Here is a 16,002-nt window from a genome sequence, read left to right as displayed (position 1 = left end):
CTTGCCCAAGGCCACACAGCTAGGTAATTATTAAGTGTCTGAGGTCAGATTTGAACTCAGGTATTCCTGACTCCGGGGCTGGTGCTTTACCTACTGTGCAACCTAGCCACTCCCATAATGTTTTTAACAGACCATATCAATCAATGCAGAAAGCACTATTTACCTCAAGTTGAAGTCAGTCCATTACAAACTGAAGTTCCAACTGAAGAAGAGGTTTTGAATGCCATTAGCTCGCCATTAGGCTCCTTTCAAATGGCAACGCATTTGGTGCTCATCCTATTTCAGCTGAGATCAACAAAGTGTGGGGTCTGTTGCTCATCCAAAAACTGACTGAACTTTTCCAGGTTATATGGCATGAAGAGCTTATCCCCCAAGAATTCAAGGATGCCTCCATTACCCATCTCTATAAAGGTAAAGGGAATAATTGTCCTGTGACAATCACAGGGTTATTTCCCTTTTAGTCATTGCTGGTAAAGATTCTTGCCAGATTCCTTCTCAACAGGCTGATCCTTCACTTGGAAGATGGTCACCTCCCTGAGAGCCAGTATGGCTTCAGAAAAGATTGAGGACAATCAATATGCTTGCTGTATGACAACTCCAGGAAAAACACACAACAGAGGTCAGTATGACATTTGTAGATCTGATCGAGGAATTTGATATTGTCAGTTGAAGGTTTATGGAAAATTAAGGCAAAATTTAGTTGTCTAGAGTTCATCAGTATGGCACATCAGGCTCAAGGTGACATGCTTACCTGGGTTCTGGCTAGTGGACAATGTTCTTATGACTCCTAGTCACATGAGTGAAACAAGACTGTGCCCTTGCTCCTATCTTTTTAGTATGATGTTTTCAGTCATGTTATCAAACGCCTTCCCCAGGGATAAACACAGCATCAAGGTCAACTACCGCACTGATGATAATATTTCAACTTGAAAAGGTTACAAGCCAAGACTAAACTGGAGAGAGAGTTGGTGCAGTTATCTTCTGTTTGCAGAAGCTGAGATGCAATAAATGTTGGTTGATTCTCTGCTGCTTGTGCTCATTTTGGCCAACAATGAACACCACAAAACCCAGGTGCTCCATCAGCCAGCACCATGCCATCCAGATGTGGAACCACTGGTTAGAATAAATGGAGAAGTTGTGAGTACTGTGAACAAGTTCACTTACCTTGACAGTGTCCTTTTCAATGAGGTATTTTGACAATGAGGTTGACGCTCAAATTGCCAGAACTAGCTCAGTGTTTAGGGGGCAGCCAAAGAAAGTGAGGGAGAGAAGACTAGACTGACTACCAAACTGAAGGTCTACAGAGCCATTGTGCTGACTTCATTACTACATATCCAGGAAACTGGGACAGTCTACCAGCGCCATGCCAGGAAACTGAATCCCTTCCATTCAAATTGTCTTAGGAAGATTCTGAAGATCACCTGGTGGGAGAAAGTACCAGGCCCTGAGGTCCTTTCTCAAGCTATACTTCCAAGCATTCCAATATTCCTACAGAGAACACAACTACAATGGGCCTGTCACATTGTCAGAATGCCAGTCATATACTTGCCAATCAAAAACGGAATTGTGTCTACCTCAGGTCTGAAGAAACAAGGTGTTTTCTAATTTATTAGCAGTTACTTTAGCACAGGGTCACACAGCTAAGTAATTATTAAGTGTCAGAGATAGGATTTGAACTCAGACCTTCTGACACTGGGGCTACCTGGCTGCCCCTCTGAAGGTCTTTCTTTAGAACTTTGGAATTGTGCAGTATGGGAGACACTGGCACAGACATGCCTATCATGGAGTGTCCTTATCATAGAGGGTGCTGAGCTTTACAAGGAAGACAGAATGAAAGCAGCTCAGAGGAAATGTGACTGTTTGTGCCTGACTGGTGGTAGAGGATGGGTCTAATTAGCCACAATTGAGCACGCTGTAACTCGTTTCTAAGTTAGTGATGTCATTTTGGTCTTCTTAGAGAACAAAGGATGAGAACCAACCAACAAACCAAGCAAGAGAACTTAGAAAGTCACACAACCAATCAGGAAAGACTTATTAAGCATTACATGCCAAGTTGGAAAAGGCAAACCACTTCAGTGTCTTTGCCAAGACCATCCCCTGGACAGGCTGGACCACCAAGAGATGGACACATCATGTTCTAAGAAAAGACTTGGGGAGGAATTCCTGCCCTCAAACAACTCATAATCTAAAGGGAGAAAACCACATAGAAAGAACAAGGAATCCATTTGACCCATCCAGAGCAAAAAGGAAGCTGGGGGGGGAGGCATCTTTCTCAGCAAGAATCCTTAAAGAAGGGGTGGCTAGGTGGCATAGTGGATAGAACACCAGCCCTGGAGTCAGGAGTACCTGGGTTCAAATCCGGTCTCAGACACTTAATAATTACCTAGCTGTGTGGCCTTGGGCAAGCCGCTTAACCCCATTTGCTTTACAAAAAACCTAAAAAACAACCACCAAAAAAACCCATAGGTCTCTCCTTCCCTACTCTTGGCTTTATTCTAAGGAAACAACATGACCCTCCCTCCAACCCAACCCTAACTGCTCATCTGCCCAACATGCTCCTCCCTCCCCCATCAGTCCTACATGGATAGTCAGACCTACAGATGTACCACCTCCACGTTCAATTGTGAAATCTCTGTATCTAACCATAATCCACCGGCTTTTCACCTCTGCCTGAGCCCTCATTTATATAACTGTTCTTGGTCTCCACCATGACCTCCAAACCCATTCCCCCAGCTCATTCCCAGCCCATCTCCCCTGAATTGGCCCATCCCTCCTCTTCTTCCCATCTTCACTTCTTGGGGAAGCTCCACTCTATACTGTCCTCTTTTGAATCCCTCACCCTCTCAGCCTTAGTGCCAAGGGTTTTATAAATATAAGATCTAGGCATCTCTTGGGTTGAAGACACCCTATGGAATGGAAGGCAGAGGAAACCCAAACCCATTTTTTGGACTCATATATGAGTCTTTTGCATCAAGAATCATTGAGATAAAAAATGGAATTGTGTCTACCCCAGGTCTGAAGAAACGGGGTGGTTTCCAACTTGTTAGCGGGTACTGTAGCTCTCAATACCTTAGTGTGACAGGGTATCCCCAACACTGCTCAGAGTGCCTGACACAGTGTAAAGCCTTAAAAAGGCTCAATGACTGCAAGATATTTCAGTGGCCAAGAATGAGAAAAGTAGGATGAGTCTTAAGAGGGAGAAGAGAGTCAAAACTAACGTTTAAGGTACAGTCAGTCGTCTCTACCTCATGTCCCAACCTATCAGTTGGCTAACAGAGTGGCAAATGGCTAATATCATGAAAGAAAAGAAAATCTCTTAACTATCCAATGGATTAGAGTTCTTGATTCAGAGAAATCATTTTACTAATCAATCCTCTTGGTCAACAAGCAGACATAGCAGTTGAGGACAGGGTTAGGAGGTGGCGAGAATACAAGATTGTTAAATCATCATCCTACTGAGTACTTTTTCAACCAGTTCCAAAAGCAACTGAATCCTGGCTAGTGAAATTCATTAGAATAAAACCAAGACTTGACTGGAGAGAAGGTTTTTTTATTGACTCAATACTTGCATTTTTCAGCATACAAAGTCTTTATTCCGGTACAATATTTACAATTCTTACATAATGTACATTTTAGAATAACAAGAGCAGGTATGTTTCTGCATTTACAATGAAAACAAATAACTGCAGTCTACAGACTAATTTAAGTCCATGGAGTGAGGAGAGGGCCAGGAAACCCCAAAGGAATGCCAGTGAGCAGGCTCTTGGAATAAGGCTAGAAAGGAGCTTGTTATCTGCAGCTGTCTGACCCTCCCATTCTGAGCATAGAGCTTTGGGAAAGTCCTCATGAAGAGGCAATCTTTCCCTGCTTACAATCACATGGCTTTACTAAGTTCTATTTCCTTGGGAGAAAAATGGGATCAGATGGAACATAATATGAAAGGATGCTAAAAAGATAAATGCAACACAAAGAATATTCACCGTTTTTGCAATTAAAAAATTCTACTCACTATACACCTGAAAACAACATATTTATGTAAACAGAAAAGATGTCTAGAAAAATAATATCGATTATATAACTGATTCATTGAAATTCAATTTAAAATACTCCAACAGGTCAATTTTGATGTTGTCAAAATGTTAATGTATTCATAATTTTAAAAATTTAGCACAGGCTTCCTTTCCCCCAAAGGTCTTCCTTTCTTGGTCTGCCATGAGGGTTAGTGAGAGAGTGTTATTCAACCACCAACCCCCAGGAGGTGAAAGCAATTAAAATCAACTGAGAGAAAGCATTTTTATGGAGGGACAGAGTGGCCTGGGCTCCGGCCTCAATTTTCTAATGGTAGTCTTTAAAGACCATCTCCAAGGCACAGAGCCTCTGACTAATGATCAATATTTTTTTTTAGATTTTTTTTTCAAGGCAATGGGGTTAAGTGGCTTGCCCAGGGCCACACAGCTAGGTAATTATTAAGTGTCTGAGACCAGATTTGAATCAGGTACTCCTGACTCCAAGGCCGGTGCTCTATTCACTGCGCCGCCTAGCTGCCCTTAGATCATTTTTGAGTCATTTTCCATAATCAAAAAAAGATCGTGAAATTTCAAAGATATCACTGAGAGAGCAGTCATCTGGGAATAGTGCTGCTCTTCCAAACATTTTTTTATAAATGAAAACATAAATAACTGTAATGGTTTTGGTTTATTATAATCATGTCTTTTTATAAAGGAATGTAAAAAATGTTGCTACATGTGTAAGATTACTTTTTAAAATACTGCTTAATGCATTATATAGATCATTAAATTGCTTAGGCCATGAAACCAAGGAAAATTTCACAATTCATTCACAGGAAGATGAAAGTACATATTTCAATACACATGTACAACTTTCAGAAAGCATCTAAGATAGTAAGTCTAAAGGGAAGACCAATATCAGTCAAGCACTGTAATGCAGTGGATTCTTAGAAATACCTGAATTTTGAAGCACTGTACCGAGAGTAATAATTAAAAAAAAAATGTAGCATTCATTAGCCTATTGTTGCAATGAAGGCATTACAACTATTTAACCAGCATCTAAACCCAGAAAAATGAGAACTTTCTCAGATGAAATGTTGTTTTCTTAATACATTTAGTCTTTTAAAATGCTAACAAGCCAGACAATTTGAGTCATGATGTGGTTATAAAAGCAGCTGCAACAGCAAAAGCTGGATGGTCCCAATGCCCCTCAATCCCAAAACCAAGCAGCTGCCTCTTCAGATCCAACCACTGCGTATCATATACGCTATGGTATGGGGTTACACTACAGCAGAAACAAAAAGGAAGGTGGAGTGGGCTGGAAATGAGCCACAGATCTGAAATAAATCCCAAAGCAAGTCCACCTTGAGCCTGGAAGCTGAATCCAGAATTCACTGGGGGGGGGGGGGGGGGTACACAACATCCCTTTCAAGCTGACCTCTCAGCCAACCCAAGAGATCAAGCAGCAGAAATGGGCCAATGGTGCCCAACCCGCTCTTACAAGAAAAGTCGTCGTAGTTAGTGCTTTCAGTGGATTCTAAGCGACTGCACTGTGCTGCGCGGCCAGGGGGAGCCGCTGCCTGCAGTGGAGCAGGAGGGGAGAGGGGCTCAGAGCACCAGTGGCCGCCACGTAGCACCACGCCCAAGAGTGGCCAGAGCAGCAGAGGCTTAGGAGCCGTTTGGGGGGAATGGGGTGAGGGGTGGGGGAGGATATCAGAGCCAACCTTACAGAGAGCTCTGCTTTTGTGCCCTTGCACTCATTTATGCAAATTCTTACTTCTTCAGAGCTGTATAGCTGACTGTAATCAAGGCAGACTGGAATGGGTTTTACTGGAAACATGTTAGGGGTTTTTAAGGAAGTCATCAGAGTCTAAAGGCATATAAAAATGTGCTTTTAGAATTTAGGTTTGAATTTCATGTAAGCCATATGGAGGGAAGCAAATTCTAATTCACAAATGACAAAATGATTAGTCTCCAATACTCAGCAAAGACATCAGTGATTGCTTACCACTAGGCAAGCCTGTATTTATAGTTTAAGAAATTAGAGTGCTGAAGGTTTTCTCTAGCATGGTTTTTCTTCATAAAACTACTTGATTTGACATTAAATCATTTGATAACATGATTAAGCATGACCTATTTAAAAATCCAATGCTCAAAATGATGATCCGCTCACCTAACCTATCATTTCTCCACTTATGCAATAGTGAAGTCAAATTTCCAAAGTTCTACTTGGAGACCAAGTGTCAGCATTCCAATTTTATTCCTTAGTGACACGATTAATAAGCAATGGATAATTAACACAAGGGATGGTTACATACACAGAGGAAGCGTCGAGAGCGTACGTGAAGATGCTGGGACATCAGACATGAAAAAGGAGCCTTGGGCTAAAAAGGTCAAGAGCTACCTCTCTGATGCTCTGGAATGAAAAGAACTGGGATCAATACAGTTTGTGAACAGAGGACGTGCATCTCATTGCTAAGGCTGGGTGGGGCGGGGATGAGGTCAGAGCCAAGGAGGGAGGAAGCTAAGCCCTCCTTTCTACAGACAGAGATACAAACACAAATGTGCTCGTGCAATGGAAGCAGGGGTTATGAATAAACCTCTAGAACCAAAGTCTTCCATTTTCTCATTAACTACCTACCTCTTGATTACAGCTTAATTTTGAAAATATTCAAGTAATTTTTGGAAAATAATTCTATTGCATCCATTAATGTGGCAAGATTCTGTGGGGGAGCTGAGCTCCACCATCTCCCCTCAGGGCAAGGCTGCTCCAGCAGCTGGCTGGACCCCGGGAGGACCCGAGCCTGGGATTGGGTCCCTGGGGCCAGGGACTTATTGCATATGGGAGGAGAAGGCGCACCTTCTGTTGGGCCACCAAGCCAGCCTTGGCCCTGAGCTGTGGCTGGGTGGGCGCCATTAATGGAATGTGCTAAACATGACTCGTGGAAAGAGGAGGCAGTGCCCCCATAAAAAAAAGAGGCCTTTAGAAGTCACCCACAATGACCCAGGACAGAAAGAGCCTTCATCTAGCGCTGACCTTGTGGAGCACAGGCAAGCAAGCCCCTAAAGCAAGGCCCTTGCACCCAGGCCCCCTCCCAGGAGGCAGAGGTATAGATAGACAAAGAATTCACAAAACTGCTTCCACATGGAACTGGCCGGGAATGTTCCTTTTTCCATCATTCATTCATTCACTATCTAGGAAACCTGAATGTGCAGCAGAAAAGCAGGAGGAAAAGGTGCATTTTCAGGTGTGGGAGTAAGAGGGCACCAGATTTAATTTTTTTCCCTTCTTTAAAAAATTCAGAATTTCTGTGAATCTTGCTGGAAACGGTTTAGTTTTTCTGGATTATTGGAGGCCATTTGGGAAAAATCACGGAAAATGTCTTGGTAAGTTTCATCACCTGTATAAAAATAAAATGAGGAAACTCGTCAGAAACACGGGGCAACAGGAAATCTCATGTCTCGGTTCTAATTACCCTGAAGTTTGTTTCTGAGTCAAAATCACAAATCAAAGCTAAGCAGTTTTCGACTTGAGAAATAAGTTCAAAGCAAAGATAGAAAAATAAATAGGGAAAAAAAGCCAGTACCTGGAAAAGGTGCCTCAGATGCAGCCAGAGAAGAAAGGGCAGAGTTAGAGAAGATCAAAGACCCCAATGTTAGGAAACAATGCCAAGAATAACCATGCCCCATGCAGGGAGCCTGGCAGAAGCCAAGTCATTCTGAGGGACTGGCCCTAGCCCACCCTCATATCATGGACAGTGATCACCATCACCAATGACATCCTGCCCATGGCACCCTCGTGTCCTCATCTGAAAAGGGGAGGGGGCTGAGCGAGGCGGCCCCCGAGGGCTCTGCTGCCTTAGCTGAACCCCATCTCCTTGTCCTTTGAGGTTCACTGCCGTCAGGCATCTCCCCGCAGGGCCCATCTCAGGCTGCTTCCACCCCAGGCCACACAAAAGCCAGGCCGACGAAGCCAGAGAGGTGGGGACAGCTAGGACAAGGATCATTTTCCCAGGATCTTCTTGGCCCAGGAAGTGCTGAGGAAAGGGGCTCTGAGCGAGGCTCTCAAAATGACTTCTCTGCTAGGCTAAGAAACAGAGTAGCCTAGGCATCCTCTGAGACACACACGTACAAGCCCCCACCCCGACCCCCCGCATCCCCTAGAGCCAGGAGACCACGCGTGACCACACCTGGACAAGTCCCCAAGTGTCCTATTATGGGAGGAGCTTCGAATACCACCCCTGTTCTCAGGAGCTGGGTCACGGGCTCACAGAGGAGGTGAGCCACACCTATGGGAGCCCCTCAGTCCCACAGGGCCCTGGGCCTCCCGGCAAAGCTCCTTGGCCTCTAAGAGGCTCCCTTGTGGGCAGGGCGACAGCAGAAGGAAGGAGGTGAAGCTTCTCATAAAGGAGAGGGATCATCCCAGACTGGGGGGACTCCACTGATCTTTGGACATCTGGGCTGAGAAAAAGGAGAATGTTTTCAGGCTCCTTTCCTGCAGATTCCAGGCTAAAAGGAAGTTCCTTCTGACTTTTACGTTAGTGCTGGGGATTCTTCCTGAGCCGGAAGCCGAGAAATTTGATATTGGGGCTAAAGGAACACAAGGAATCTGCCATGGCCGCTGGGGGTCAGGACAGGAGGATCCCCTCTGTGTGGGACAACACACCCCACCACACACGCACAGCCCACACCACGGCGAAGCCCTTCTGGGAGGTAGGAGATAAAAACAAAGAGAAGAAGGAGGCAACCTAAGAGGAATTAATTCTAGAAAAGAAGTTCCAAAGTTTCCCTTCTTTAACTGCTGAGTTGTAAAGAGTGCAAAGCAGCATTCTTCCCACTGTTTAAACTGGAGCTTCAAAAAGTGTGTTTAAAGTGCAGGTCAGTAATACAAAAATACTCTAGCACAGGTTTACTCTGACCAAGGGAACAAAAAGGCACACAGGAGACATTGGGGAAGGCCCCAGGGAGCAGGGAAGGCCCGATACCTGCCTTTGGTCTGTGCAGCCAGTGAGGGGAAGCTCCCACTGCAGGGCGGGGGCAGACACCCCATTTCTAACACAAAGGGGACACCAGAACCCTCCTCGTCCTCACCCACCTCCACCCCAAAGGCAAGGGTCTGAAATGAACTGTTGGGAAGAAAGGGGATGACACTACCCCAAGAGCATGAGCAGGAAGAGTCAGGCTTGAACCTTGGTCTTTCTCTAAAACAAAGGACTGCCTGGTGTTTAAGAGCTGACCACCCCAGGCAGGCTGGCTTTCCCAGCCGGGCTTCCCCCACGGGGAGGCTTCCAGACACCACACTCTCTCCTCCCAAGGAAGAGTCCCGATCCAGAGCACCACTGAAACCTCTCTCCCACGACGACTGGGTTTCTGAAAGGTGCTGCTTTTAGGAATGAGCTCCACTGCCCGGCCCTCACTGCTACCTCCACATGCGCCCTCCTCCCCTCGGAGTCAATCCAAGATTTCTAACCATCAGCTCCCACACTGGCTATTCGGCATTCCGAGGGAAATGGCACTGTGGACCCCCTTGGCATGGTACACAAGAGGCTCCAGTTCCTGAACTTGTCCATGTGTGACCATCCTTTTGGAGACTGGGCTAAGCAGAGACATCCTGATCTGGCCATCCGAGGGGGAACGGGGGTGGTGCTACTGTTTCTGAGAGGTGGAGGCACCAGAAGCCTAAGGAAGCTCCCAACAGGCTTTGGCAGTGGAGAGGCCTCACCATCTCAGGGTTCCCCAGAATTTAGGAAAGAGATTAGAGGGCTTCACACCACCAGATTTTATTTCTCACTTCCCTTTCGAAGGGAGCAGGAAGTCCTGGCCCTACTACCCGAAGGAAGGCCCACTGAGCAACATGAGAAAGGCAACTTCACCTGACAGCCCAGGGCTACAAATGAAGGGGACCTGATGAACCAACTGGGAAGCAACTTCCTCTGCAAGCTCCCTGACGCCGAGCACCAGGCCGAGCAGGAGGCAGTCAGCTCTGTCAGAGAGAAGGGGGCTGCCTGGATGCAAGTCCAAGGTTCCCTTCACAGGCCAGAGAGAGGGAAAATTCTAGGCCTCCCATCAGAGAAAGATGACCCAAAGATGGGCAAAATCTCATTTTAAACTTGATGGCAAGATCCCCATCACAAATAGGAGTCTATTTTTAAAATTGCCCAAACAGAAAATTTGGAAGAAAGACACTTATTTAAAAAGTCTTTCAGATCTCCAGTTAAACAGACTGGCCAAACTCCTTTTTCTCTGCTTTGAACCCATAGAAAGGGCCAAGGAAAGCATTGAGAGGGTCGAGGGTGGCGGCAGCAGGACAGCTTCAGGACTGTGGGGAAGAGAAAGGCAGGACCCCTACAACACCTAGCCCCCTGCTTCTCACCCCAAAATTTATACCAATGACTTTTGGATTCATCAGGTGAAGAGAACTCAGCAAATACAACAGGAAAAGGGCCAGTCAATGAGTGGTGGAAAAGTCTAGAACTTCAGGGGAATTGTGGACACCTGAAAGTCCCCTCACTTGTAAATAGAGGTTGCTATGCATAAATCTGTCTCACACACACACACACACACACACACACACACACACACACACACACGCACACTCTGACTTTTTTCTATTTTAAAGTGCTTAAATACATAGGCCTCAAAAGTGGCCTACTATGTATACAATCATGTAACTAGCAGACGGACAATTCTCACCTAGTAGATTCAAGTTTAGACCAAGGGGTGACCTTCAGAACCATGGCTGGAGAGCCCCGACCGGTCCCCACTCCCGCCCCAGGCTCTCCAGGCTGCCACTGCCCAAGCTGGAGGACAAAAGTCAGAGCTATCCACTCCTTGGTTTCAGCCTCCAGTGCCCCCCCCCAAAAAGCTAGTCCGACCCTCAGAGAAAAGAGTGGCCTTCGGTCTAACGGCCACTCAAGTGCTTTAGCCTGGCCCAGAGACTGCAAGACTATGGAGGGGAAAGACCAGCAGAGGAGGGGGCTTCCATCTGGATGCTAAACATCATCTCTGGGTGCTCATGACCCTAAAATACCCATCAGAGTGATGGAGGCACACGTATCCTCCATAAGCGGATCGAGTTCACCTCTCTGCCATGAGAGCCTCAACAGCTGGCCAAGGGGAGTGGGGAGTATCTCAATGAATCACTAAGACCAAAGCCTCACAATATATGAGGGGCCTCTGCTAAGAGCTCTCGTCTCAGACAACTGACCAGGCTGGAAGGTCCCCAGCACCACACGCTGCCTCATCTTGGCCAAGGACTAGTTCTGAGAAAGGAGACCGGCAAGTAGGGACTTTCCTCAACTAAACAAACAAGTCAGGGAACACAATTTTAAACACAATTCGGTTGTTCCTGTGCACCATGGAAACGCCACAGCCTGAAAGCCAAGTGAGGCGTCCCCTGATAAGGACCCCTGACCTGACAGCTGTATTTCAAAGTCTCCCAAGTTTTTCATTTGGTTTTGCTGACATACAATCATTTCTTCACTTAGCATACTTTTTTCGTTTGTATTCCTCAGATTGACTTTTTCCCCATAGATCAAAAAGACTAGGATTTCTTTGACCATTGACTTTCTTTGACCAGTTCCCTGAAATTTGGCGTCATTGTTTTCCCCATCAGAAAAATAGTCACTCTGTGGTCCCAAGGGTGTGCCAAGTAGCCCTGGCCATCCCTGCCCCCTCCCTGGAATACTGGAGGATGGAAGACAGACATAGAGTGAAGGAAGGAGTCCAGAGCAACAGGAGGGCACTGCCCTCTGGACTATTGAGGGGGGGGGGTCTATAGGCCTGGCCGGGAGCCCCTGGAGGAGCCACGCAACACTGTACACATATCAGCCGAGAATTCACAACTCACAAGTCAAGTGAAAATCATGAGCACCCCAAGGTCACCCGTGGCCTAAGAATTAGGGCTCTTCTAACTGTAAACTGATAAACTCCTGAATGCATTTCTTATACTGCATCTCCGTGTGATTAGTAGGAGAATATTGACCTGGTTGTCCATACAGTCCTTCAGACTCCCGCATCTCTTCATTCATCCTGGCCAAACGCAACCTGGGGAGAAGAGACAGGCGATTTAGGGAGACACGCCAAAGCAGCTACAAGCAATTGCACACCCCTACTCAGACCCCCAAGAGAACTTGCTGAAGGCCCTCAGGAAGGTGCCCCAAGCCAGGCCCCATTGAAGGAACACCCTCAGAGACCTTTCTCCTCTTCCTCTAAGGCTGGGTCTGCTGGGAAGGGCGGCAGCTACTCACAGACCAACCTGATGCTTACTCATTGGCCCAGGACGAGTCTTTGACCCACTTATTCCAAGGGTTCACTGTGGCAGGAGGGAACCCTCAATGGCTCAAGTTCCCTTGAGGTCCTCCATCTGCCAGGCTCAGCCTATCTACAGTTGGTATTAAGGGCATGCCTGCTTTCAAGATTGCAACTTCTTTGGCCTAGTTGTCATCCTCAGTCCCCTGAGGTCAGGGGCTCTCAAGGCTCAGTGCACTTCCCTCCCCATGGTCTACTATGCTCAGGAAGTGACCCCTGCCACTGAGGCTGCCTTGACTCCCCTGGAGAGAAACACGGCCAGGAGCTGGTCCAAAAGAGGGTGGCCCACTCAGAATCAGGGGCCACCTTTAAGCAGCAAACTTCAAGGGGAGCCACAGGGGGGCAGCTAGGTGGCGCAGTGGATAGAGCACTAGCCCTGGAGTCAGGAGGACCTGAGTTCAAATCCAGCCTCAGACACTTAATAATTACCTAGCTGTGTGGCCTTGGGCAAGTCACTTAACCCCATTTGCCTTACAAAAAACCCTTAAAAAATAAAAGGGGAGCCCCAAGAACAGATGGGAAGATTCTCTGGATGCCTCAATGGGGCACAGATCTCTGAGAGTACCACCATGGTGACATGGTTGCTCTCTGCCCCTCCTGTGAACACTTCATAAATACCCCCTTCCTCCCCCTGCAGCCAGCTTTCCTTGAGATCTGTTCTTACTGTGGAAAAGCCAATGGCACAGATAACCCTTCTACCCCTTCTCCCTGGCTTTTAGCACATGAAGCTCCCAAACTCTTTCTGGGTCATCATCACAGCCAGATGATGAGGTTGGACCATGGCCTGTGCCCAGTAGGATCAATGCCTGCAAGCTTTCCCCTACAACAGAGACCCCCTCTTTTAAGCACCAGAACTGTCAAGCTCTTGGGAATCATATTAGGCTACACTTTCCAAGGACCCAAAATTGTGGGCTACTCAAAGGGCAATGGAGAGCTATCTGACTGGCATATACATGTGGGGGCACCTCACCCCCAAATTCCCTAAAAGCTGTCAAAAGAGATATGGATCAGAGAAGGAGAGGCAGGCAAGGAACACCAAGGTATTGTGAGGAGACCAGTGTTGGGGCAGAGCATGGTAGGGGGTGGGAGGTGGGGGAAGGGATGGCCAAGGGTCCCCACCACAGGAGGCAAAAGGTGGAGAGTGCCTGGGTGTCCCTGCAAACATGGAGCCCATGAGGCTGGTCCTTTCTGGTCCTTGTTGGCCCCTCAGTTCTGCCTGCTTTGTCCCGGCAGCAACAACCAAGCTTCTAGACAAGGGTGGGAGAGGTGAAAAGCAGAGGAGGAGATGTCTGAGCTGGGGGAACCAGAGGGATCCTCATGGGAGAAGAGAGGTGGGAAGGCAACAGCAGGCCCAGGAGCTCCTCTGGGGAGGTGGGGGGGGCAGGGGAATAAGGAAGGCAGTCTATGTATGTCACTGACATGACAAGGGGTCCCTGGGCTGCAGGACAAAGACAGCAAGGGGTCAGAGATGCACCCTGCCAACAGGAGCCTCAGCCATGCCACTGCTGCGAGCCTTGGTCACATGACCATAGAGGGAGGCCCTCTTCAAGAACTTGGTGAATAGGAAGAACATCAAATTCTTATGATACAAGTAACAATGGATTTAAAATTGCTTAATAAACTGTCCTGCCAAGGCACCTGAGGTCCCCCTCTCTGGAAGCATCACTCTTTCCCTGTCCCTCTGTCTGTCTGTCTGTCTGTCTGTCTGTCTGTCTCCCCCCCCCACCATTTCCACATCACTGGGGTTGCGTCCCACCACACTCAGCTCGCCACTCCTCTTTTCTCACTGTCTGAGACATCAAAGCCCAGCGCCTAAGTGACAAAAGGAGAACCCCCCATTTCTCCTGTACAGCGAGCACAAGCTAAATCCCGAGTGCTCCCCAAACCACTTGTTCAGCATCTACCCTAGACAAGGTAGCCTCCAACCCCATCGCTCATTTCTCTGTGAACATGAAGACTTACAGGGTCACGATATCTGCATTTGCGGCTTCTACAGCGATGCTCAATGGGTCGTTCCCTTCCTCATCGGGGGCGTGCTGGTCTGCACCCCGCTTCAGGAATAAACACACTTGCCTGTGGAGAAAGAAGTGAGACCCGATGAGGTCAAACTGGCTGGAAGGTGGACAGGTGACTCCACTGACACATTTTTTCCAATTGCATGTTATGAAAGTTTTTCAATATTCATTCTCTTGCACCTTTAGGAGTAATATGAGGAGCTTTGTTCACTCACTCATCGGGCACACAGGGGATATCCAATTCTACAAAATCTAGGTTATAATCCAGCAAGATCTCAATGCACCTTTTCTGACTGGCAAAGATGGGCATGTGACACTCCTAGAGGTCTGGGAATGCCCACCTTTGCCCTGAAAATGTCACATGACTAGATGAGCTCAGACTCAGGGCCTCTCTCCTGGTACACCACTCCAGGAGCAGCCAAAAGAGCCCATGGGGAATCAGAAGAGAGGGTGGGATGGCTGGAGGGAAGAGAGAGACAGACAGTGGAGTTTACGGGTTAGATAATCTGTGGACAAGGGTCCCACAAGATGAATTGGCTGGATCTTCACTAAGGGAAGAGGGAAGCATGGGGATGAGATGGCAAATACATGAAAAAGAAGGGTAGGGAAATAAGTCACCATTTCCCTTGGGGCTTCTGGGTGAAAGCCTCCCAAGTCCAAGAGTATAAAGGAGATGAGTGGGGCATGAGCCTGACTCAGACTGGAGGCATTGACAGTCTATGTAAGAAAAGTTACTGTGGAGCTTGAAGCTAAAATACTACAACTTGGATCCAGAAGGGAGGAAACCCCATTTGTGTGAAGGGCCAGAAGCGGGGGGGGGGGGGGTCTTTAGGAAGGCTGCCACAAAAGTCACGGTGGATGATGACAGGGGCCCAGCAGACACCACTGCCATTTCCCCTCTCCATGCCTTTGCACTGACCTCCCCCCCCACCAAGTCCAGAACACCCTCTCTCCTCACCTCTGCCTTTGAGATTGTCTGGTTATCTTCAAGATTCAGTCCAAACCTCAACTTCTTCAAAAGGTCTTTTTGAGGCCCCCAACTCCTACTGCCTTCCTCACTCTGGTCATCTACCTTATACTCCCTTAGAACTTAAGACAGGAGCAGAGTTTCCCAGCACCTCTGAAGAGCTCAAAGAATTCCCCCAATCAATGGCCGAGAGTACAACAGAATGCTCCATCCAGTAGGGCAGAGAAGGGTTCACACACATCCACGGTAACCAGATCAGTGATTCATATGAGAGATGGTGGAGATAACAGAATGAACATTGGCTCTAAGACATTTTTCAAACATGGGCAACTGAGAGGGGACTTTGTTTTCCTTCCCATTTTAAATTAAATTTTATTGAAAAAATGTATCGTCACATTGCTCATTCATCAGCTCTTACCCTGTGTGTCCTAAGACAGTGGCATGGTGCAGTGGGCCTCGTCCCTTGGTGTCCCTTTGGTTCACGTTAGCACCATTCTGCAGGAGGAACTCACAGGTGACCAGGGAGCCCTAGGAAATAACGGGCAGCCAGAATGAATGAGAAGTTGAAAGTGAGGCAAGGATCCAGGACTGACTGACTGACTGAACCTGTGGCCAGCCTTATCTCTGACCCTCAGGAGGAACGACAGAGGAATGCCCCCCTCGGCCCTGGCTCCTCCTCAGTCAATCACTGGCTCCAAAGGAC

General features: G+C 47.4%; 1 protein-coding gene across 4 annotated transcripts in view; it reads right to left on the bottom strand.

Moving 5' to 3' along the window:
• Nucleotides 1-6,248: 6,248 nt before the first annotated feature.
• ACAP2 (ArfGAP with coiled-coil, ankyrin repeat and PH domains 2) overlaps nt 6,249-16,002 on the bottom strand; it is a 140,276-nt gene continuing 130,522 nt past the window's right edge. For 3 of the 4 annotated variants that reach the window (XM_074190584.1, XM_074190583.1, XM_074190586.1), the window contains 4 exons: nt 15,718-15,827; nt 14,280-14,390; nt 11,992-12,053; nt 6,249-7,408 (listed from right to left, as the gene is read on the bottom strand). In XM_074190584.1, coding sequence (XP_074046685.1) covers nt 7,308-7,408; nt 11,992-12,053; nt 14,280-14,390; nt 15,718-15,827 — 384 coding nt within the window. In that variant the 3' untranslated portion in view covers nt 6,249-7,307. The remainder of the gene's footprint in view (nt 7,409-11,991; nt 12,054-14,279; nt 14,391-15,717; nt 15,828-16,002) is intronic. The other variant, XM_074190585.1, reaches the window with a different exon arrangement.

This window comes from Macrotis lagotis, chromosome 6, assembly GCF_037893015.1.
Source record: "Macrotis lagotis isolate mMagLag1 chromosome 6, bilby.v1.9.chrom.fasta, whole genome shotgun sequence".
Lineage (NCBI taxonomy): Eukaryota > Metazoa > Chordata > Mammalia > Peramelemorphia > Peramelidae > Macrotis > Macrotis lagotis.
The sequence above is the reverse complement of the archived record's forward strand: the minus strand, read 5'-3'. Positions and strand labels throughout refer to the sequence as shown.